General features: G+C 39.3%; 1 protein-coding gene across 3 annotated transcripts in view; it reads right to left on the bottom strand.

Annotated features, from left to right (window-relative positions):
- Positions 1–24499, bottom strand: part of nlrc3 (NLR family, CARD domain containing 3) — a 52258-nt gene extending 27759 nt beyond the window's left edge. For 2 of the 3 annotated variants that reach the window (XM_043711534.2, XM_043711532.2), the window contains exons 1-5: positions 24134–24499; positions 9047–9284; positions 7063–7323; positions 3805–5560; positions 1303–1389 (exon numbers count right to left, since the gene is read on the bottom strand). In XM_043711534.2, coding sequence (XP_043567469.1) covers positions 1303–1389; positions 3805–5560; positions 7063–7323; positions 9047–9053 — 2111 coding nt within the window. In that variant the 5' untranslated portion in view covers positions 9054–9284; positions 24134–24499. The remainder of the gene's footprint in view (positions 1–1302; positions 1390–3804; positions 5561–7062; positions 7324–9046; positions 9285–24133) is intronic. The other variant, XM_043711533.2, reaches the window with a different exon arrangement.
- Positions 24500–24745: the final 246 nt, after the last annotated feature.

A 24745-nucleotide genomic window follows, 5' to 3' on the forward strand; every position in this document is an offset into this window, starting at 1 on the left:
CTACGATTCTATTCTATGATTCACTCCAGATACAGACGTCACCAGGGATGCATCCTAGATTGCTCAGAGAGGTAAGGGAGCAAGTTGCAAGGTTGTTGACAGAAATTTTCTAGGCCTCTCTAAGCAAAGGGTTCATCCCAGGAGACTGGGGGATTGTTACACCATTGTTTAAAAAGGGGCAAAGGGTAATCCAGGAAACTACAGACCTGTCAGCTTGATGTCAATAAGTAGGAAAACTGATGGAGGCCATATTACAGGATAAAATAAATATATACTTAGATAAAAATAAGTTAAAACAAGACAATCAACATATTTTTGTCTGATAAATTTGAATAAGATATTTGATGAGGTGACACTGGCAAAGAAAGAATAAAGGAAGTACTGTGGATATTGCATATTCAGACTTTCAAAAGGCATTTGATACAGTACCTTATGGCAGATTAGTTAGCAAACTAGAAATGTTTGGGATTGATAGGTCCTTGGAACATGGATTGGAAGTTGGCTAAAAGTTAGGAAACACAAGGTAGGTATAAATTGGCACATCTCAGATTAGAGAAGACTTGAAAGTGGTATCCCCACCGATCGGAGTTGGGTCTATTCCTTTTTCTGATTTATATAAATGATTTGGAGATGGGTGTTCAGGGCAAAATTTCTAAATTTGCAGATGCTACTAAACTAGAGAGAATAATGAATTGTGAGATGATGCTGAGTGACTTCAGGGGAACATTGACAAGTTGGCCAAATGGACAGACACCTGGCAGAAATGAGGGATTAGAGGAAGATTAGAGAAATTGGGCTTATTCTCCCTGGTACAGAAAAGATTAAGAGGTGACCTTAATTAACAATTTTAACAGAATAAAGAAGGATATTCTGTTTCCGCTATCTGGTGTGTCAGTAACTAGGAGTTACAATTTCAAAATTGTCAGCAAGACAAATAGGAGTGAGATGAGGAGAAATTCTTTACTCAAAGTTTTTAGGATTTGAAAAGGGCTATCTGGGAAAGTGACGGAGGTGGATTCCATAGGAAGTTTCAAAACAGAACTGGATATATATTTGAAATTGAATAATTTAGATACCCATGAAGATATGCCTGGAGAACGGGACTAGTTGGGTAGTTCTTTCTGGAGCTAGTACAGACTCAATGGGTCAAATGACCTCCTTCTGTACTATAAAATTCTATGATTCTATGTTGGCTATGGTATTGAGTTGGAATTAGATTGTGTAAGAGAACAAGAGTTTTCATTTGTATAGAGCTTCTTTAGTGTAGAAATCCATTTGGAAGCAATTAAGAGAAAGGCATACCTAATCTTTTTGATCTGGCAGTCCTTTGCACTCAACAAGCTGCCCAATAGATCCATCACATTGTCGTTGAACTGGTTGTTTTCCAGCCTTTAGAAAATAAATGAACACAAGTTTTATGTTGAATTCAGCACTGTCACCAGATATTATGACTATCCTCTGGTTCCAAGTTTGTTACTTGTCATTTGCTGTGAAATTAACAATAGACAAATGATACCCACCCCTCTTTGAGGGTAGGCAGAAGTAGGTTTCCATGGCATGAAGCAGATAATTACCAGGTTATCTGCACTCTCCTACTGCAGGTTAATGATGTCCCCATCAAATGACCCCATAGTCATCACCTGGTCAGTGCAACTATCAAGGTAATCACCTGAGGAATGTCAAGGATATCACACCCAAAAAGTAATACTTTGGCAATGCAACACACCATTGTCTAACTTTTCCTGCAATATATCACTCCCTTAGAAAGATCAAGAATATAGCCAACTCCCAATGTAATACTGATAAGGTAATACTTCCTCCAGACCAAGTGCTGGAACAACACACACTCCTTCAGTAACACATCTCCAGTAACATAGTGCTCTCTCAACATAAGTATAATACTCCCATATCTATAACCAAAGTGCAACACTTCTTCATTCCAATATTATCAATGTGTCATTCACTCAGTCTAACATCAACAATGCAGCAGTTCTTAATTCTAATACCAACGATGCAGCACTCAATCCTCAACCTCAGTTCAACCTCAGTCCAAGATCAAAAATCCATCATTCTTTCAGAGCAACACCTCAGACAATACAAATTCCCTCAGCGCAACACCAACATTGCTTTATTTCCTCACTACAATAATCGCCAGCAATGCAGTACTTCCTCAGTACAACAGTTTTAATGATGCAGCATCCCCCTCCCCCATAGAATACACAATGCGCAACAATTCTTTGACCTACCACCATCAATTTAGCACCTCCAAAAATTTACTACTCCTGAAGTCAAACACAAAATATATAGCACTTGTCAGTCTAACACCAACAATGCAGCACCCACTTGGTCTTTAATGTCCAAGGATTTATCTTTGAGATTCAGCTCATCATGTAACATGGGGATAGTTAGATATTTTCTAATCAGTCTCTTCAGAAATGTTAATATATACGACTCAAGCAAGTGGGATTTGAACTGAGTCTACTGGCTCAGAACAAGAGACATGACCACTGCACCACAAGAGCCCTTGACATGTGGGCTGTTATTGCGCACTTGTTGATGACACTCAGCTACATTTTTCCAACAACTGATAACCATCTCTGTGCTGTCATGTTTTCTGGTTAATGTTGTGATGACTGAATTTTCAGTGGAATTAAGGGAAGAATGGAACATTGCTTTAAACCTGTTGAATCTGCTCCCTTGCTATTAATACCAAGCCTCTGTCCATCTTCCCATTTTGAATGAACCATACTGGATTAGTTTGATGTACTGTTCAACCCAGAATGAAGGTTCATATCCATACATCCTCTTCCTGCCCTTCATAATACTACATACTTCTACCTGCCTAAACCTTAGTCCCTCTAACCCAAACCCTCAGAATGAAATATCACACATCTTCCCATCCTTCAGCATTTCCACATATTTGCTTCTTATTTTGTGCAATTATTCACTGCATCAATAGGCTAACACCCCATCACCCAAAATAGTAAACCTTTAATCTCTCCATGGTCTCACCCAACCCTCTGTCAGCAAGTTCCTCCAGCCCTATTGCCACCTCCCTTTATCCCTCCAGAAGTATTTTTAGAGTGAGACTATCTATTGTCTGTCTTGTGTGTGTGTCTAGTTAATCAGTCTATGACTACAAGCTATGAAGCAACAGGGACCACATAAATGGTGATGTGAAGTTCTAAAATTCAATTCCTTTCTGAAGTAGGAGAAAAAGTGAGGACTGCAAATGCTGGAGATCAGAGTCAAAAAGATGTGGCACTGGAAAAGCACATCCGGGGAGCAGGTGAGTTGACACTTTGGGCATAAGCCCTTTGATGAAGGGCTTATGCCTGAAACATCGAATCTCCTGCTCCTCGAATGCTGCCTGATCTGCTGTGCTTTTCCAGCGCCACACATTTTGACTCCTTTCTGAAGTAGCAAACCTCAGCTGTTGGATCTAGTAACCCACTAAATTTTCATTGGAATCTTCTACTTAAATTCAGAAAAGAGCAAACAAAACACTACTACCTTGAAGGGTAATGGCACCATAACATAACATTTCCCATCCATGCCACACACCATCCTGACTTAGAACGATATTACTGTTCCTTCACTCGTCACTGGATAAAATCTTAAAACTCACTTCCTAATAGTATTCTGGGTGCACCTACTGCTCCTAACATCCCTCCTGCACACCAAAGCTGAAACAGTTCAAGGAGCTCGCTATCACCTACTCCTGGGCAATTACGGATAAGAAGTAAATGGTCAACTAGCCAGGGATGGCTACCTCCACTCAACAAATAAAAATAAATCAGGCACCTGAGATTATGGCAGTATAGTAGACGGGGGAGCAAGCTCTTGAAGATATTATAGCTCAGGCAGTTGGAAAGATTGGTCTCTTCCATGCATTCCTCAGACACCTGCAGGAGATAGGCCAATGCTGAGCAGTTTATGGGAGTCAGCCTCCCAGCCAGACTCCCTGTTCGTAGGGCATCTGCCACCCCTTTAGCAATCTCAGTGTGCTGCAGCTCATGGAGACAATGCATTATGTTGACTGTTCGCGAGGAGATGATGTAGTCGGTGTTGAGGCAGCATTGCAGGTGGTGCATCACTGATGCCCGATAGCTGTTTTGTTCATCCTTTGTCAGGAGCAGGCCCTGCAGCAATCCATTCACTTCTGGCGAGAGCAGCCCAGAAAGAAATCGTACAAATACATCCAAATGACCATCTTCTGACTGGAGGGACTTACTGATTGCATTCTTAAAATGGTTGTGGAACCCTATTTTGGGCCAAGACATAGCACTGTCTGTGAAGAGGTCAAATATGGCCCTTTTGGCTGCTGTATAATAATAAATGGCAGCTAGATACTCCTGTATGGTTATGTGTGTAAAGTAGTAAACTGTACAGATATTGGAGTCATCCTTGCTGAAGATCCCAGTACACAAGCTCCCTTGTAGTGAGGTGAGGTCGATGCCATATGCCTTCATGTCTTGTTCATAGAAAACAAACTTGCGTTTGATTAACCCATAAAATGCCAGCTTACTTAGGTTAATTATTAATTTCTTGTTATTACTGAATGTTTGTTCAATCTTCAGTGCATCCTGTTCCTTTTCCTGCCAGTCTCCATTGAGAATCATCTTGAAAAAATACGTATAGATTTCTGTCATTGTCCTTGGGAAATTTCCAGTCTTAACACCATCATTACTGATTCTGAGGTAGTATGCAAGGGACAGCCCAATCATCAGACAAAAGGATGGGACAGAGCACATTATGTATAGTGATTTATGGGCCTTTATACACAGAAAGACCTGCATTGCCATTGTTCTTTCTTCAAAGAGTGTTTCCAAGAAGTCCTTAATCTCCAATTCCCCAAAGCCCCTGAGTTCTGTCATTCTGTCCACGAGTCCAGCAGGAATTTGACTTGCTGCTGTTGGGCGTGAAGTGATCCATACAGTTGCCTGGGAAAAGATGGTACCTCGTATTATGTTGGTGATTAAGTTGTCAATCTGGATGTCTTTTTTTGGGTCAGTGCATATCTGGGAGTTTGAAAATTCCAGTGGATACTTGAACTCATCCAGACCATCAAAGATAAGCACCACCTTTGCTGTCCCATTCAGGATGTGGTTGGTTTCAGTAATGTGGGGAAAGGTCAACTTGAGCAGCTTTTCGGCAGATATTCTTTCAAAGGAGTTCAGTTCTCGAAACATGAAAGGCAATATGAAAGTTACATCTCTGTACAACTCCCCCTTCAGCCATTTGTACAACAATAGTTTCACCAAAGTGCTTTTACCAATTCCAGCCACCCCAACTGTTACTGAAATGCGTGGCGGGATGTTAACCTTTGAAAGGGGGAGGAAGAGCCTTTCCAATGGGGTATGTCTCAGGCTGTTCTTCATCCCTCTGGTGGCCTCAGTTTGCATCACATCATGTTCTTTCTGTTGGATGTCCGTCAGCCCATCAATTAGTAAGAGATTGGTCAGTCTTTCCAGGAAGGGCTTCTCACACATTGCACTGATGTCATTCCCACTACCAAATTTGCTCTGTAGAACCTCGATATGTTTCTGTACCATTGGCTCTTTGAACAAAAAAAGAAGAGAATAAAATGAGGACATGATTGCTAACCAATACAAGTAACCAGCCTACATAAGACACGTTGACATCAGCTACTACTTCTTGTTGGTGACCTTACCAAATGAACAAATTAAAACACTCAGACCTGGCTCTTTAATCTATTTGAGGGTAAACACATCGAAATAACACCCAGAGTGGCAGCAGGTAGGAGAATTAGGGAAGAGATGAGGAGGAACAGGTGGATAGGAAGGAGAGAAGAAGGGAAAAAAAAGGTATGAAGATGAAGAGGTAGGAAGGAAAATGGGATAGTGAGGAGAAACTGACATCCAAAATACATCAAATTGTGCTCTTGTTATGTTCTTTGCGGTTATGCTAATTTTCCACTATGCCTGGCGATCCCACTTAGACTGAAATGTGGATGCATTTTATAGTTCAGCATCGGGAGCAGTATAAAATGCCAGCAGATAATTGAAATTCAATTACACCAACAATAAAATACCCAACTGCTGAAAGTGCATTGTTGCAAATTCATCATTATACATTGAAAGCCAGCCTCAAGTTCAAAATCATAGAATCCCTACAGTGTGTAAACAGGCTATTTGGCCCAACAAGTCCACACGGACACTCCAAACAGTAACCCACCCAGACCCATTCCCGTATTCTATCACTCTACTTTACCCCTGACTAATGCACCTAACCTACACAACACTGAACACTATAGACAATTTAGCATGGCCAATTCACCTAACCTGCACATCTTTAGATTGTGGGAGGAAACCGGAGCACCCAGAGGAAACCCAAACAGACATTGGGAGAATGTGCAAACTCCACACAGATAGTCACCCGAGACTGGAATCAAACCAGGGTGTCTGATGCTGTGAGGCAGCAGTGCTTCCCACTAAGTCACCATGTCCGCCCCCTCAAATCAGAGATTGCTCCACTGATTTCCAATAAAATGGGTTCCTTGTATCACTGCAGGAAATTGATTGCCATATTTGAGAAAATACTATCTACATTGATTTATCTGACACGAATGTTCAGTCAAGACACCCATATAGCTCCTTGTTCTTGAGAAATGGTTATTTTTGCAATGAATCAATCTTCAGCAATAAAAAAATTAACATTATTAAATTATATTGCAACACCTTTAATTTAGAAAAAACCTGATTGCATGAATGGTGCTTCCATCAATGTTCAGAAAGATGCTGGAGAACTTCCTTCATAATTCCACTACTCCTTTCCTTGTTCCCTCTGCCTCCTCCCCATTTTCAGTCTCCTCCCCTACTCAACTCCCTATTCTCTGGGAGTTTCATGTCCCCTTTTGCTGACTTTCAGTATTGCTGTGGGGTGATTACAGACCTCAAAAAAGGTCCTCCTAGGCCCTAATGACATTTCATGAGCTGGCAGGAGCCTAAGATTAGCTCTTGCAGCTCCATCATCTAAAGACACCAGAGGATAACAGAACAGAGAACATAGAGGCAATTCAGAACAAATAAAACACCTTACCATAAATGGTAATGGAAAGATACAGCTGCGAGTTAGTGGTTTCTATAAAGGTCTGCAGTGATTCTGAGGCTGTGTTCCCTTTACCAGCTAGAACATCAATGACTGTCTTTACTTTGTCTGACAGGGTACTCAGTTCCTGAATCTGATTCACTTCTTCAGCACTGATCAAATCCTGTCTCTTCATATAACGGATTATAGTCTCCAGAAAGGGTCCGCTGATGGATTTTACCAGTTGCTTCCGATATCTGTTGATCCAAATACCTACAATGCACACAAGACATGATGGAAATGAAAACCCAAACTCTGAGTGCAACCACCTTAAAGAAAGTGTCAAGTGGATGATCCACATTGACGTCTTCCTGTGGTCCCAACTATTATAGATACCAGTTTAATTCAATCTAAGTGATATCAAGAAACAACTGAAGGCGTTATACACAGTATAAGGTATGTTCTCTGTCAAAAGCTGCAGTACTGAAGACTTGCTTGAGAACTAACTGTCCCCTTGCCAACCCTAGCATTTATTCAACACTGTGGAAAATTGTCCAGGTACGTCCGATCTATGCAAGTAAAATCCAGCCAATTGCCATTCCATCAGTACATTCTTGTTCTCAAAATAATGCAAGTTATCATTAACAATGCTGCCCAAGCAGCACACTTACAGAGACAGCCTATTCAGCAATGCTCAATTTGTGTTCTGCCTGGGTGACTTTCCTTCTGACCTCATTACTGCCTTGGTGCAAACATGAACAAGACAGCTAAATTACAGAGATGCTAGTAATGCCAAGTTAATTTTTGACTGACTGTAGCATCAAGATGACCTATCATAATTGAAATCAATAGAAATTAGGGAAAAAAACTTCATTGGTTCGGCCCATATCTAGCACAAAGGGAGATAGCTGCGTGAAGATCAACCACTTTCAACTTCCTCATTAATGACAATTAATGATCATACAATGTTCGATTCCATTTTCAATTACTCAGGTAAGGAGGAGCTATACCTGCAATGACAGAAAGAACTGGAAAACATTCAGGCTTGGACTGAAAGCATCAAGTAATATTGCCAAGGTATGATTTCCTCCAGCAGCCATCAGCCTTTGACATTCAATGGCACTACCATCACTGATTGCACTACCATGAACATTCTGTTGCTTAACATTGATAAGAAACATAACTAGATATTGTATCACACATTGGCCTGGTTGGAAATATATTGCTTTGCAATGATACTGGTTCAGAAAACTGTAATGCTTACCCTAGCAGCACCGTGGGTGCTTCACCACCAGTGCACAGTGGCAGGAATGTGTACCATATATAAAATGCATTGCATTGCAGCAATTCACCAAGGCTCTTTTTGACAGTGCCAATTTGTGACTTGTAAGATCTGCAAGGCAGCAGGGGCATGTTCCCCTCCAAATCATCCTAACTCTGATCTCAATTGTCATTCCTTCATTGTCATTGTGTCAGAAACCTGGAATTCCCTCTCTAATAGTACTCTGTGTTGTGTACCGATATTACATGGAACTTCAGCTGTTCAATAAGGTGATCCAACGTCTTGTCAAGGACAATTAGGGATGAACAATACACTCACACCCCACGACAAATAAAAAGAAAACTCGCCCTACCATTGATCTATTACTTTCTGGTGATTATTGCTATAAGCTTGATATAAACACTCCTGAAACTCCTTCTTCAGGACTCTAATACATTGGCTATAATTGGATCAGTCAGTCATTATGCCATATTGTGTCCGAAAATTCAGTTCCATTGCATTCAGTATATTTAAACTCAGAGAATATGTATAATGGCATTTGATTTGACAAAGTGTCTATTTCAATTTCAAGTTAATTTTTTTATAATCAGGCATGATCATGTTCATTGACGTATCTCAGGAAGGACATCTTGAAATGTTATGTTGATGGTATGGATCAATATTGCTGATTAACTGTCCAAATATCATATGCCAGATCTCATAGACCAGACCTACCTTCCATTATCTCACACAGCAGCTACAGTGTTGAAGGGTGCAAGGGGCTTTTTCCAAAGCCCAGAGACATCATTTGTCAATCTTTGGGTTGCCAGTTCCAATCAGGACAATGATGATCCTTCACTTCTGCTTGTTTTCTGACACCAGCTCTAAAAGATAACATCTGGGACTGATTTGAAATTGCAGTCTGCACAACACCATCCACAGCTGTCTCTCAGATCACCCTTTCTCCATCCTGCTGAAAGACAAATTAATATTTCATTCAATGTTCAGAGGTATGGCACACATATATTTTGTAAAGTTTACTCAAGTTTCTTCTAGGTTAGATTTACACTTTTTAAAGTGTACAGTTTTAGTGTTTTGTTTTCAAGAAGACGTTCAATATAGTTCCCAGCTTTAAAGGGCCCAAAGCCTGCACAGAGAGGGCAGAAACAAGGCACTGAATTGAATGATCATATCAAATGGCGAAGCAGGCTCAAAGGGCTGAATGGCCTATTTTCTATGTTCGTATGTTATTTCTCTCCCTCACAAAATTACAGTTACACTGTTGGTAAGTTGAGCAAGACAATGAATTGAAGATCTGAAACAAACGTATAAGAAAAAATAATCTTGCTCCCGTGAAGGTCTAGGGCTGTCCAGTACATATATGGCTGCCAGAACCAGAGAAAAGTTACATCACAGAAACAGTCTAGTCAGCACTTCGTATCTGCACCAGCTGAATAGACCAGTCACCTGTTATCAATCCCCCCACTGACCAGCTAACTGGTTTAGAGACTTGCAAATTTTAACACTTCAGGTGTCAGTCCATAGAATCATAGAATCCCTCCAATGAAGAAAGAGGCCATTTGGATGATCAAGTCTGCACTTACCCTTTGAAGAATATCCCACCCATGCTCACCACTTGTAACCCTGCATTTAATATGACGAATCCACCCAACCCACACAACCGTGGGCGGCACGTGGCACAGTGGTTAGCACTGCTGCCTCACAGCGCCAGAGACCCGGGTTCAATTCTCACCTCAGGCTCCACTGTGTGGAGTTTGCACGTTCTCCCCGTGTCTGCGTGGGTTTCCTCCGGGTGCTCCGGTTTCCTCCCACAGTCCAAAGATGTGCAGGTCAGGTAAATTGGCCATACTAAATTGCCTGTAGTGTTAGGTAAGGGGTAAATGTAGGGGTAGGGGTATGGGTGGGTTGCGCTTCGGCGGGTCGGTGTGGACTTGTTGGGCTGAAGGGCCTGTTTCCACACTGTAATGTAATCTAATCTAACCTGCACATCTTTGGATTCTGGGAGAAAACTGGGCAACCTGGTAGGAACCCACACAGACATGCAAAGAATGTGCAGACTCCACACAGACACCCAAGGCTGGAATTGAACCCAGATCCGTAGCATCTTGAAGCAGCAGTGCTAACCACCCAAGTTCCTCTTGAATGAGCTTAGAGTTTGTACCATCAAACTGGGCAGTGAATTCCAGACAACCTCTACCTTATGGGTAAAAATGTTTTCCTCATGTTCCCTCTAATCCTTTTACAATCACTTTAAATTTGTGCCCCCTGGTAATTACCCTCTCACTAGGGAAACAAGTCTTTGTTGGCCAATCTCTGAAAGCTCTCATTATTTTGTACACCTCAACTAAGTCACCCCTCAGCCTCCTCTGTTCTAAGGAAAACACCCTAGCCTATCCAATCTTTCCTCATATTTGTAATTTTCAAGCCTTGGCAATACTTCTGTAAATCTCCTCCATATGTTCTGAAGACCAATTATATCCTTTCTGGAATGTGGTGACCAGAACTGCACATAAAATTCCAGCTGTGGTCTAACAAGTCTTTTGTATATTTCCAGCATTACACCTCTGCTTTACTATTCAATACCTTTCTCAATGAAGGGAAGCATCCCAATACCTCATTTACTACCTTATTTATCCATCCTACCAACTTCAGGGACTTGCAGACATGCATTCCTCTATCCCTCTCAATATCCTCCTGTTTATTTTGTATTCTCTTGCTTTACTTGCCTTCCCAAAATGCATAGTCAAAAAGTGTGGCACTGGAAAAGCACAGCAGGTCAGGCAGCATCCAAGGAGCAGGATGGTCCTCGAATGCTGCCTGAATGTACACATTTCTGATGAAGGGCTTTTAGCCTGAAACGTTGATTCTCCCGCTCCTTAGATGCTGCCTGACCTGCTGTGATCTTCCAGTGCCACACTTTTCGACTCTGACCTCCAGCTTCTGCAGTCCTCACTTTGTCCTTCCCAAAATGCATAACTTTGCACTTCTCTGGATTGAATACCTTCCTGCAGTCAACAGCCATCCTCTTCGCTATGTGACCAATATCTGTGTTATCAGTAAATTTCCTAATCATGCCTCTTACATTTAAGTCAAATCATTAACATTAATAAAAAGCAAGGGACCCAAAAATGACTCCTGTGAAACACCACTGTTTTCCATACACAAAAATAACCATCGACCTTTGTTTCCTGTCACTGAACCAATTTTGGATCCAACTGTCCACATACCTCTATATCCTGTGGTTTTAATATTTTTTAACAATCTGCCATGTAGGACCTTGTCAAATGCCTTACTAAAATCCATGTAACAAAATTCAATCTGTCACATTCATCAATCCTCCACATTATTTCCTCAAAATATTAAAGGTACTAAAACACAACGTTCCCATCACAAAGCCATGCTATCACAAAACTATGTTGATTGTCTTTTGTATCTTTGGTACAAAATCCTGGATCCTCCTTAATAGCACCTTCACTATCTAGACTTCAGTGGTTCAAGAAGGTGGCTCACCAAACCTTCTCAAAGACAATTAAGGAAAGACAATAAATATTTGGAGTCCTGAAACTCCCTCCCTAATCTTCCCAGCCCCCTTCTCCTCAATTAAGACACTCTTGAAGACTGATCTCTTTTACTAAACTTTTGGTCAACAATCCAAATATATGGTTCATTATCAAATATTATTTGATAACAACCTTTTGAATTTTGAGAAGATTTGTAGCTCAGGTTGAGGTTCTGGATGTAGGTTTGCTCGCTGAGCTGGAAGGTTCATTTCCAGACATTTCATCACCCTACCAGGTAACATTTTCAGTGGGCCTCCAGTCAAAGCACTGTACATGATTCCTGCTTCTATTTAATGTTTGGGTTTCTTTGGGTTGGTGATGTCATTTCCTGTGGTGATGTCATTGCCTGTTCTTTTTCTCAGAGGGTGGTAGACGGGGTCCAACTCGATATGTTTGTTGATAGAGTTCTGGTTGGAATGCCATGCTTATGCCAAGCAAGTAAATGTACCCACATCCACCACTTCCTCAGGAAATTCATTCCAGACTCGAAGCACTCTCTGTGTAAAAAAAATTACCCTCCATGTCTTTTGAAAATCTTTCTCCTTTTGACTTAAAAATATGCCCCCAGCTTTAAAATCCCCCACCCTAGGAAAAAGGCCATTCACCTTATCTATACCACACGTGATTTTATAAACCTCTATAAGGTCACCCCTCAATCAGTGAAAAAAGTCCCAGCATATCCAACCTCTCCTTGTAACTCAAACCCTCCAGATAAGTCTCTTCTGAACCCTCTCCAGCTTAATAACATCCTTCTTATAACTGGGCGACCAGAACATAGTACTCCAGAAGGGGTCTCACCAGCGTCCTGTAAGGCCTCAACATAACATCCCAATTTCTGTACTCAAACATCTGAGCAATGAAGGCAAGTATGCTAAATGTCTTTATAATTACCCTGCCTATATGTGATGCAAACTTCAAAGAATTATGTACCTGAACCTCTAAGTCTCCGTTCTACAACACTATCCATAGGCCTACTTTTAATTGTATAAGTTTTGCCCTTGTTTGTTTGACCAAAATGCATTACCTCGCATTTATCCAAATTAATTTCTTGAGGTTTCTTTCCTTACTAACCCTCTAGGTATGTGACAACATTATTCAAGACCTGGAAAGGTTGTGAAGTAACCATCAGGACAGGGACTCCCATTGTGTTTTGCTAAGCCAGGTTTGCTAGCAATTTAAGGCTATAAATTCCATCCCTCATATCCCTAAAAGCTTTGCATGTCTTTTTCGCCAGTCATTTGAATTCCTATACAGCTGGCAAATCACAGAACACATTAAACTGTTGACCTAATTTTCCAATAAACCACATTGTAAATACCCTTTTCAATCCAGAAAGTGTGGTGTTTGTTCAATTTCTTTCAGTGTTTGACATTGTCTATAAATATACATTCCCAAAAACATGCTCAAATGTGTGTGTCAGGTTTCTCGGCAGAATTCACCACATTGCAGCAGTGACTACTAGTGAAAAACGTGAAATTGGCTGAGGCATGCTGAGGTTGTGAAAGATGCTAGAGAAATAAACGTTTTCACGTTACGATAGGTTTTATTCTGTATCTAACTCGTGTTCTACTTGCATTAGGAATATACGATAAATCACTAAAGAGGTTAAATATTATTCTGTATTTAACCTATGCTGTACTTCCCATGACAGTGATGTACAACATACAGTAAAATATTCGGAAGCAACAAATCTATGTCAAAGAAATATTTAGGAGAAATTCATTTGTTTGATGGAATAGTACTGAGGAAGTTTTATTCTCCATCTAACTCTTTTTTTGACTGCCCTGTAAACATTTGATGGGGCAATGTACAACGATCTTATAATGAATACGTTTAAACACCAGATTCATTCAGATTAATTTTGGAATTGTTGACTGGATTCACGTCCCTTTAGGAATGTGTTAACACATTCAAAAGGATTGGATTAAAATACTGAGGAAGCTTGGAGTCATGCAGTTAATCTTAATTATCAGGAAAGTATCCACTGACCTAGGTTATAACTCACATATTGAAAGCTGTGGGCTGAGAAACCATCAAACCACACTGTGTGCAGTAACATGCAAACTTACATAGCTTCTTGCAGCTATAGTCTGAGCAGGATGTCTACTCTAAGATCAGCCACTAACTGTTCATTTCTGCAACAGTTCTTTTTTAAAATATTAAAACAGAATAAAAACATTATCCATTTCTTTCCATTTATAAAATTCTTCTTCATCTCTCTATAATATCTGATCAAACACTGTCATTGCAAATGCAGAGCAGGTTAAAAATGGAAAGGAATCTCCTTTGCACTGCCAATCAAATGCTCCCAGGGCAGCTAAAATACAGGTTAAATACAAAATGAAACACTCACATGGCAACTGCAGCTCAAATCAGAAACAGAAAAAAGCTTCCTTTACACTTTTCTTCTGCAACAAGAAAATGTTCATTTCTATATCACCTCTTACAACCTCAGGATGTTTCTGCATTATGAATTTCTCTATGTATTTTTGAAGTGCAGTTACTATTGAAATGTAGGAAATACTGCAGAAGAGCCCGATACACAGATATTAAAACGTGATTTAGAGAACCTATAGGAAATAAATGGTCACAAGACTTCCTGATCCAATTCTCCCTCTACCTAACCCACATCCTGACAACCATATCTGTCTATTGACAGGCAGCTGTCCCAGGTATATCCCCACACAGGGAAAGGAAGTATAAGAGATTTCTGTCTGCAGCCATCCGTTCCTCGTAATGCCACCTATATGCTGGAGTTTGGGGAAAGCACAGAAAATCAACAACAGAAGTAAAAAATGTGTGTAAAACATTTGAACAAAAAGTCAGCTTTGGGTATGTGGCCCAAATGAGTATCTTATTCACAAACACATAGGCTTTAAGGGGCAAATTGGCTTAACTGCAGATGTCTATTCACCTTAGAGGCTATACGATCTATTGGTTGGAAGGTCTATGGGAAAGATGGGGTAATTGGTATATGGAGACAAATAGCCTTAAGGTTGAAATCATTTCAATGAGAAGAACAGATGTAACAATAAATAAGCAGAAAGTAGAAATTTTATGGTAAAATTAAGAAATTAAAAAGATTTAAGATTATAATGGAAATTGCAAATGCATCCCCTGGTAGTAGTTATGAAGTGGTGGATTATAGCACTGAAGAAACTAGACAAGCAGGCAGCAAAAGCAGCATGATTTTAATGGGAAGTCTTAACCTCCATATAGCTTGGGATAAAGAGACTAGCAAATATCAGAAAGGTAGTCCATTTCTTGATTGTGTCATTATCTGAAGGAAAATGTTCTAAATGTGCAAAGAATTCACATTAGAATTAGGAATGAAAAATGAACAAGAATGAGGTAAAAGTTGAATGATGCATAAATATTCACTTAATGGTGATCTTAACATGACTGACTTCAATGTGATGTTTGAAAGGGAAAAAATGCTACATAGCTGCTAAGAATCTAAATTTCAGTAAGGTGAACTTGAACAGAATGACAGGCACTGCCCACAGTAAAGTAGGCAAATCCGTTAATAGTTAAAATGATAGAAGATGAGTGAAAGGTGTTCAAAAATAATCTTGTGTGATTCAGAAGCATTTTAAAGCCCAGGGCAAGAGATCTACTTACCAAAAATGACAGCAAACAATAATAAAGAGGTAAAAGAGAATGTAAAACTAAAAACATATAAAAATAAAAACAAGTGCTGATTCTGACAATTGATAAGGATACAAAGGATAATAAAGAGTTACAAATGAGTATGAAAGTAAACTTAAGAGGGATTCAAAAATAAATGCCATTTTCTTTTGACAACCAAATGAGGGTGATTAGGAGCAATGAGGCTTCCATAACAATGATACTTTAAATGAAATTCAATACTTATAAATTCCCAACAACAGATGGTCTCTACTGCACAATTTTAGAGGATTTTGCAGATGCTCTAAATAAGGTAAAAGGTAAAAACTTTGCAGATGCTCTAATTTTAATTTTCCGAAGTTCTCTTCATTCCGAAACCATACTTTTACACTGATTAAGAAAAGTGGGGGAACAACAAAGAGAATCATGAGCTTTACTGGTTGACTTAACAGCTGCTACTAGTGGTTTCTGGAATGGCTAAAATATTTTAGGGTGGCTAAATAATTGAACATTTTCAGCTGATCAGAGAAAATCAGCAAAAATTTGTAAAGGGTAATATGCTTGACAGATTTGATTGAATTATTTGAAAAGTTAACAAAATTAATAGATAAGGGAATGTCAATGAAAATAACTTATATGAATACATTTGACGAAGTTATTTATAAGAGGTTGTTAACTAATGTTATTTAGAAACATAAGGTTTTCAGCACACAGTCCACCATTTACTCAGTCCATCACAACTACACTAGAAAAATAGCTGACAAACCTCATTGCACTTTTCAGCTGTTGGTTTGTATTCCTGCACATAGATATTCATTTGAGAAGTATCTAAGTTTTTTTTAATGCAGTGGTTACGGGTCTACCACCTTTTCAAGTGGTGAATTCCAGGGCCCTTGTTGAATCCTCAGGTTGAAAAAATTCTCTTCAACTCATTTCTAATCCTTTCATCAATTAATTGTCTATATCATCTGGTTATTGACTTCTCAGCTAAGGAAAGCAAGTCCTTCCTATCCTTATACCATCCCATATCCACCCAACTAATATCCAGCATTGGTACATCCCAAGTCATGTAGAGACAAAAATAAAACTAAACATTTAACAATCTATTAAAGTTCTCACTCATACAAGTGTGATCCTGAAAAACTTCAATTTGAACCTATTCAAAGATTTTAAATCCTTTCAAGTGTTCAATCTGTTATAAAAATGAATGTAATTCTATTCAGTAACAATTCCAAAGATATCTCATCATTTAATAGCCTCTTTAAACCATTAATCAAAGCACGATATTGCTGACTCCCCTGAATAGGGAGTCTTGTAGCTTGTAAAACTCAACCAAACATTTGTAATATCATTAGTTTAAGTAATGACTCTCAGGAAAAGTGAACAAAGAACTCAACTGAAACTACAGGAATATTTTTCTAACCTATATCAGATTTCACATTAATCAAAGCTGTCCAACAGATGATTTTTTTAATTCTATGGACAGCTACAGTCTGTTTTTTATTCATGTTTAAAGGGCTGGGGGTTTTAAAAGCCTTGGATCAAACTATATTTAAACTGACGTGACAATGCTGCTCCTTTAACAAGGCTATGCTGTTCTTGGCTTTTTCTTTCAGAGAGGTTATAAAAGTAGCAATTCCCAAAAGTCTGGCTTAGATGGGTTTTAGGGCCAACTTGATCATAGCTAACAAATACTGCCTTCGGAAAAGGGCTTTCAACTTTAAAAGAAACACTTGTACAATGGAAGTGGAGTGGCCAGTTCTCTCAGCTCAGCTTTTCTCTGATTTGATTTGGATTTTGGCAGTCTGGTTGTTCACTGAAAGCAGTGAGTTCAGTTTAAGGCTGCTGGTCCAAGAAACAGCTACATGGAAGAGGCTGTTCCATGCTGCCATCTCTCTGTCTCCTGTAAGACTCTCTGTTTGATTTTACCTTTTGTGCCAAGGGATGTTTATGGAGATTGTTGCAAGTATTTGAAACAGCATCGGAATGTGTTGCTGGAAAAGCGCAGCAGGTCAGGCAGCATCTAGGGAACAGGAGAATCGACGTTTCGGGCATTAGCCCTTCTTCAGGAATCTTTTCGGGCTGATGCCCGAAACGTCGATTCTCCTGTTCCCTAGATGCTGCCTGACCTGCTGCGCTTTTCCAGCAACACATTTCCATCTCTGATCTCCAGCATCTGCAGACCTCACTTTCTCCTTTGAAACAGCATCATTAAGTTAGGATAATCTCTTGGGTTTTCAGATTGGTTAGGTTATTTGGTATTCTGTTCTCTTTTGTTTGTGTTTCATTCGATAATCTTGTAAATAAATTCTGATTTATTTAAAACTAAATGGTTTGACCAGCTGCATCTCTCCTAGAATATCCAATATGCACCTACTTAAACGACTAGTAAAGTTAGGGTCCAGACTACCTTCTTGAAATGTTTTGACGGGATCTGGTCTGGCCCACAACACTGACCTTATATGACTTTCAGGAGTGTTCCTGACTATTCCATCATTTTTTGACACTCACAATGTAATCAAGGCCATTGGAGGAGCTAAAATATGATCCTGTTGAATACAGCAGTGATTTATAACAGTCCAGCTGGTTATGGGTTTCCAACCATGTGATATATAGTTTGTTGCCAAAATGGCATTTGTCAGAAATGGTGGAGTGACTCCCACAAGCATGTCAATTTTAAATAATTCAGGAGATTCTACAAAAAATATGACCAGAGAGTAAGGTGAAGCAGATAAAGAATGCTTAGGACAGATATCAAGGAGATAATACAAATAAGAAACCAGGCTGAATGTAGAAGATTCAGGTGGGAAGTGAGAAAACAAATAAAACAGGCAAAGAAGATACTGGCAGAAAACAGAAAAGTGAATCCAAAAGTCCTCCATCAGAATATAAATGGTAAAATAGTGGCAAAACGAGTGAGGCCAATTAGGACCATAAAAGTTGATTTAGAGACAGCGGACATGGTGAGATACTAAATGGTACTGGGTTTATCAAGGAAGATGTTCCCCAAATAGGTGGTTGAGACACTGCATGGGCTAAAATTGGTAGAGAGAAGGTTTTTAGATCAGCTAGCTATAATTAAGCTTGATGAGTCACCAGGGCAGGATAAAACAATGATCCTAGGAAAGTTAGAGTGGAAAAGGCTTTAGTCTTCCGATCTGTGAGGCAATGGCCGGGTGGCATTATTGCTAGACTATTAATCCAAGGGTTTATGCCCAAACATCGCCTCTCCTGCTCCTCGGATGCTGCCTGACCTGCTATGCTTTTCCAGTGCCACCCTTTTGACTCTTATTAATCCAAAGACCCAAACAATGTTCTGGAAACCGAAGTTTGAATCCTGCCTTGGCTGATGTTGAAATTTCAAAAATATTTAACATTGTTCAACAACAAATTCAATAACAAATCTGTAAGTAAGAGTTGAACGATAACCTGAAATCATTGTTGATTGTCAGGACGTGGTTCACTGATGTCCTTTACGGAAGGAAACTGCTGTCCTTACCCAATCTGTCCTCTGTGTGACTTCAGACCCACAGCAATGTGCTTGACTCTTAACTGCTGTCTGGGAAATTATGATCGGCAATAAAGGTTGGCCTAGCCAGCATTGCCCACATCCTGTGATTATATAAATTTGAATAAAATCCACCTTAGATGCACGAATGTTGTCAGTGGACTGAAGAATTGGAAAGATTTGACTTTTTTTTGAACAAATATGTAAGGATGAGCCCAGCAACTAAAGATCAATTAGTTTAATCACAGTAGTGAAAAAGCTTTTCGAAACAGCCATGGATAAAATTAGGAATCGATGGACAAAAATGAATTAAAAATGGAAAGTTAGCACAGAGAAAGGGTTGATAAAAGTAATGCAGTTGACATAATTTATCTGGACCTCCAAATGGCATTTAATAAAGTGTAAATAAGAGAACTTTAGAAAGGTTGGTGGAGTTCCCCAGGAGTCAGCATTAGGACCCCACTCTTGCTGATAAATATAAAATGGACCAAATAGAGTCATAGAGTAATAGAGATGTACAGCTCATAGCTCCTTGAAAGTAGAGTCGCAAGTAGACAGGACAGTGAAGAAGGCGTTTGTTATGCTTTCCTTTATTGGTCAGAGTATTGAGTACAGGAGTTGGGACGTCATGTTGCGGCTATAAAGGACATTGGTTAGGCCACTGTTGGAATATTGCATGCAATTCTGGTCTCTTTCCTACCGGAAAGATGTTGTGAAACTTGAAAGGGTTCAGAAAAGATTTACAAGGATGTTGCCAGGTTTGGAGGATCTGAGCTACGGGGAAAGGCTGAACAGGCTGGGTCTGTTTTCCCTGGAGCGTCGGAGGCTGAGGGGTGACCATATAGAGGCTTTCAAAATTATGAGGGGTATGGATAGGATAAATAGACAAAGTCTTTTCCCTGGGGTCGGGGAGTCCAAAACTAGAGGGCATAGGGCATAGAGGGCGAGAGGGGAAAGATATAAAAGAGACCTAAGGGGCAACTTTTTCACGCAGAGGGTAGTACATGTATGGAATGAGCGGCCAGAGGATGTGGTGGAGGCTGATACAATTGCAACATTTTAGAGGCATTTGGATGGGTATATGAATAGGAAGGGTTTGGAGGGACATGGGCCGGATGCTGGCAGGTGGAATTAGATTGGGTTGGGATATCTGGTTGGCATGGATGGGTTGGATCTTGGCACACAGGGCACAATTTCAAAATTTGCAAATAATACAAAAATTGAAAATATTATAAACTGTTAAAATTAAAATTTGGAACTTTTGAAGGACAGACAAGTTTCTGGAATTGGCCAACAAGTGATGGATGAATTTAAATGCAGCATGAAGTGATTCATTCTGAGAGGAAGAGCATGCAGAGACAGATTCAAAGTACAATTTCAAAGACAATGCAGAATTAGAGGGACCTGGGGCTATGTGTACATAAATCACTGAAGGCGGCAGGGTAGTTTAAGAAAGTGGATAATAAAGTATAGGGGATCCTGGCTTTTATAAATACAGTATTCAAATTATAGAAGTCATGATGAACCTTTATTAAAAACTGTTTCAGCCTCAGTTGGAGTATTGTCCCAATTTGGGCACCACAGTTTGGAAAGGTTGTGAAGGTACTAGAGAAGATACAGAAAAAAATTCACAAGAATAGTTCCAGGGATGAGCAACTTTAGACTAGAGGAGCTTTGGCGAAAAGTAAACTGAGAGGAGATTTGATAGAGGTGCCTGTAAAGAGTAGATAGAGAGAAATTGTTCCCATCTACAGAAGCATTGTGCTCCAGAGCACATTAATTTAAGGTGATTGTTAAAAAAGGCAGTGGCAACATGAGGAAAAAGTTTTTATCCAGTGATTTGGAACTAATATGCACTACCTGAGAATGCGACAGCAGCAGGTTAAATTGCGACTTTCAAAAGAGAATTGGAGCATTATCTGAAGATAAAGAATTTGCAGACAATGGATAGAGGAAGGTAGAGGAGTGAGAGTTGTTTTGTTGCTGTCACAGAGAATGACAGAAAAATGACAAGCTGTTAGCCTTCCATTTGTGCTGTGACTATTCTATTATTCACTATCAAAATTCCTCATTATTGTATACATCTCCAATTAAGTGTGTCCTCAGTCTCTTCTGTTCCAAGAAAAATAATCTCAAATTATCCTCAAACATTCTCACGTTCTGGTCACTTCATCTGAACTATCAACATCCTTTCTTCCCCAGCACTCTAAATCTGCCCCCCCCCCCACAACTACTACATACATGCTGCCCCCTCCACACTTCACGTCAGCGCTGATGAAGAGTCATCGCAATTCAAAACGTTAGCTTGCTTTTTCTCCATGGATGCTGCCTGACCTGCTGTGATGTCCAGCACTTTTTGTTTTCATCTCAAACCATCCAATCTTTCCTCAGAGCTAAAATCGTGTATTCCTGGTCACAATTTCATATATTTCATCTGTAACTTCTCCAATGAGATCATATTCTTCCTGCAATGCAGTGATCAGAACTATAAACAGTAATTTAGCTGCATTCTAACTGATGTTTTATATTGTTGTAGAGAAACATGCCACACATTCTCCATATTAAAATGTTGTTACTTAGCTACCTATTCTACAAGTCTGTCCATGTCTTCTAAAATATATCACTCTATTTCATATAGTTCACAATGCTTCCAGGTTTTGTGCCATCAACAAATTTTGAAATTGTGCCCTGTACAGTTTAGGTAATTAATCTGTACATCTATTTTAGTCAAATATATAGAATATGACAGTATCCTATATATCTTTTAACGACCTTATCGCCATGCACTTCTACTTTTAAGGACCTGTGAACAGGCACTAGAAAGTCCTTCTGTTTCTTTCTCCATTTCAATATCTCACCATCATTGTGAATTCCCTTATGTTGTTTGTTTCCCCACCAAGTATGTACATTATTCCTCTCTGGATTGAATTCAATTTGTAACTTTTCTTCCTACCTAACCATTCCATTGATATCTTCTTGCAGTCTACAGCTTTCTCCCACCCCATCAATGACATGACCATTTTCTGGAATAAGTTAATCAGACATAATCTGTGCTTAAAAAAATTCCATGCCAACAGCCCTTGACTAATTTGTGCCTTTTAAGCTGATTTATATTGGCCTATATATTTTTTTTTCAAAACCTTGCCCACATAGAGGTTAGATTGACTGCCCTGCCATTACCTGGTGTATTACTTCCTTCTTTACTAAACTACAGCTCAATGCTAGCAGTCTTTCACTCCTTCAACGCCATGTCTGCCACCAGAGAGCATTGGAAAATTTCTTCCCTCGATCCTAGCAATTTGGGATACATTTTATTCAAGCGTATTGATTTTTCCACTTTCAAAGAAGCCAAATATCTCTTCTTTCACTATGTTGATGCCATTCAATCTCTCACACACATCCTCTTTAATATGGTATCTGTTCATATCAACCCCTTCTGTTGTGAAAACAGATTCAAAATGGTTATAAAGTTTGCTAAAACATGCCCATCTCACCTGCCTCCACACACAAGTTACCTTTTCAATATCTAATTGGCTTCACTCTTCCCTTTGTTCTTTTCATACTTATAAACCATCTGTAGGTTTTTGTTGATTTTACTTGCGAATATCTTTCATGCCTCCTCTTAGCTTTCCTAATTTCCTTTTCAGTTTCATCACTGCACCTTTTACACTTTTCTAGGCATTCTGCAGTACCTTATCCTCGGTATCTTTTTTGCCTTATCCTACTCTGGATAAGGCAAAAGAATGATGCCTGAATTTCAACGATTAACTGATGAGCAGAGATTGCATAAACATTGTCGTATTCCTTGAAATTCAGAAAGTTAGGGATAATTTGTCAAAATTTTCAAGATTTTAAGGGGACTGCAGAGGACTGATAGTTAGAAACTATTTCTGCTGGATGGAGTGTGTTACACTGAGGATATGGTCTGGAAGTTAGAGCTAGGCCTCTCAAAACTGAAAATAGGAAATACTTCTACATATAAAGGCTAAGGAAATCCAAAACTCTCTTTATAAATGGTCATTGATGCTCAATCAACTGGAAACATTAAACCAAAGGTACTATTGAATATGGAGCAAACAAGGGCATATATGGAGTTAGGTCACAGATCAGCATTAGATTAAATGATAAATCATGCAAAAGGGGCTAATGGCCATTCCTGCTCCAACATTGTGCAAGTTACCACCCTAGAACTGTATTCCAATGCTATGCACCCAATGTGAATCATCACAGTTGTCTGGTAGCAGCATGGAATATCCACATGTGTCTCTATCAGACTCTCTCCAAGACTTTGTAACTCCCTCATTCTCTACAGTATAGAAATGTCCTAATTTTGACAGCTGTGATATAATTTCCTGCTTGCTCTATATTTTAAATCATTGGGACCCATTTCCGAGAAATATCAGTCTCTATCCTGGTGTCAGTTATATCTGCTCCTATTTTTTTATTTTAGTTGGTGCTAAGTTGTACTTGATACTTGCCAACTGAAAGTTTGATTTTATTGAGACCACTTCCCTTAGAACATATTGCTGGGACTACAGAGAACAAGTTACAGGGACAAATTTTGGCAGTGTTACAGAATTCCACAATTCTTTGTGTGAAGAAATGCTTTCTAACACACCTCTAAATGGCCCAGCTCTAATTAAATTTTTTTTCTGGATTGCCCACCAAAAGAAGCAGTTCCTATCTATTTCTTTCAAATTTTTAAACATCTCAATTAGATTCCCCATTAATCACAACCCATAAGAGGTCAGGACATCTGAGCTTAAATCCTTTAGGTACTGTTTTCATGATAGAAACTCATTTCTCATGGAAATCTCATTGCTAGCAGATCAAAGAGGTTGATTTCAAACCTACCCCATCTCAGAGATGAAAGCATCATATGTTAACCCATTCCACCAGCTATAGTTGACCCACTTCACCAGCCATCCCACAAAGTTTGCTCCTTAAACCAAGTCACCTTTCTAGACTGAAAGAATTTCACATTTCAACGTACAAAATAATTCCTATCCTGTAACCACTGAGATTATACTAATATCAATTTCATGTAGTGTCATGTAAATACTTTATCTTGACTTACAAAAGTATTAAGGATAAAGGAGAACTTACCTCATGTGTACTGGGTGAAGTTTCAGAAATAAGACCAAAGTGCGAGAGAGATTAAATAAAACCTGGTATTTTTCGGAGCAGCTTTCCCTTTAGCCGTTGAATTATTTCCTTTCAAATCTTATTGAGTATTCAAAAAAACTGCAGACAAGCTCTTGGTAGGTAGAAGGAAACCACAAACAGACCCACACGAGGAACCCTTCTGAATAGGCTTGTCTGTCACTTCTCTTGATACTTAAAATTGATGCGACAAAATTACTCTTTTAGAAGAACTCCGTAGCCATTCAGGCTACAGAGAATGTCTCATTAGGTGTTTTACCACACCTGGCAAATCTTTACAGTTACTGCAATTTCTTGATGAAACAAAACAGCTTGTCTTCCATTTGTGATATCTCTTCCTGTTAGGTGATTTTTTTTTGTCTTCCTGTTAGTATGACAGACAACAGGATGTGAGAATAATCAGCACACGGTAACTAATCATAATGCAGACAAAAAACATAAGACAATACAAAGATGAGTTGAGCTGCAAGAGGTATCATCCATCTCAATGGATGACAGTCATACATGCCCACAAAGGGATTAAGCACAGCAAGAATTACTGTACAATTCCATGCA

Source organism: Chiloscyllium plagiosum, unplaced genomic scaffold (genome assembly GCF_037043375.1).
Source record: "Chiloscyllium plagiosum isolate Xiang-an unplaced genomic scaffold, Cpla_swu_hap1 HiC_scaffold_20, whole genome shotgun sequence".
Taxonomy (NCBI): Eukaryota; Metazoa; Chordata; class Chondrichthyes; order Orectolobiformes; family Hemiscylliidae; genus Chiloscyllium; species Chiloscyllium plagiosum.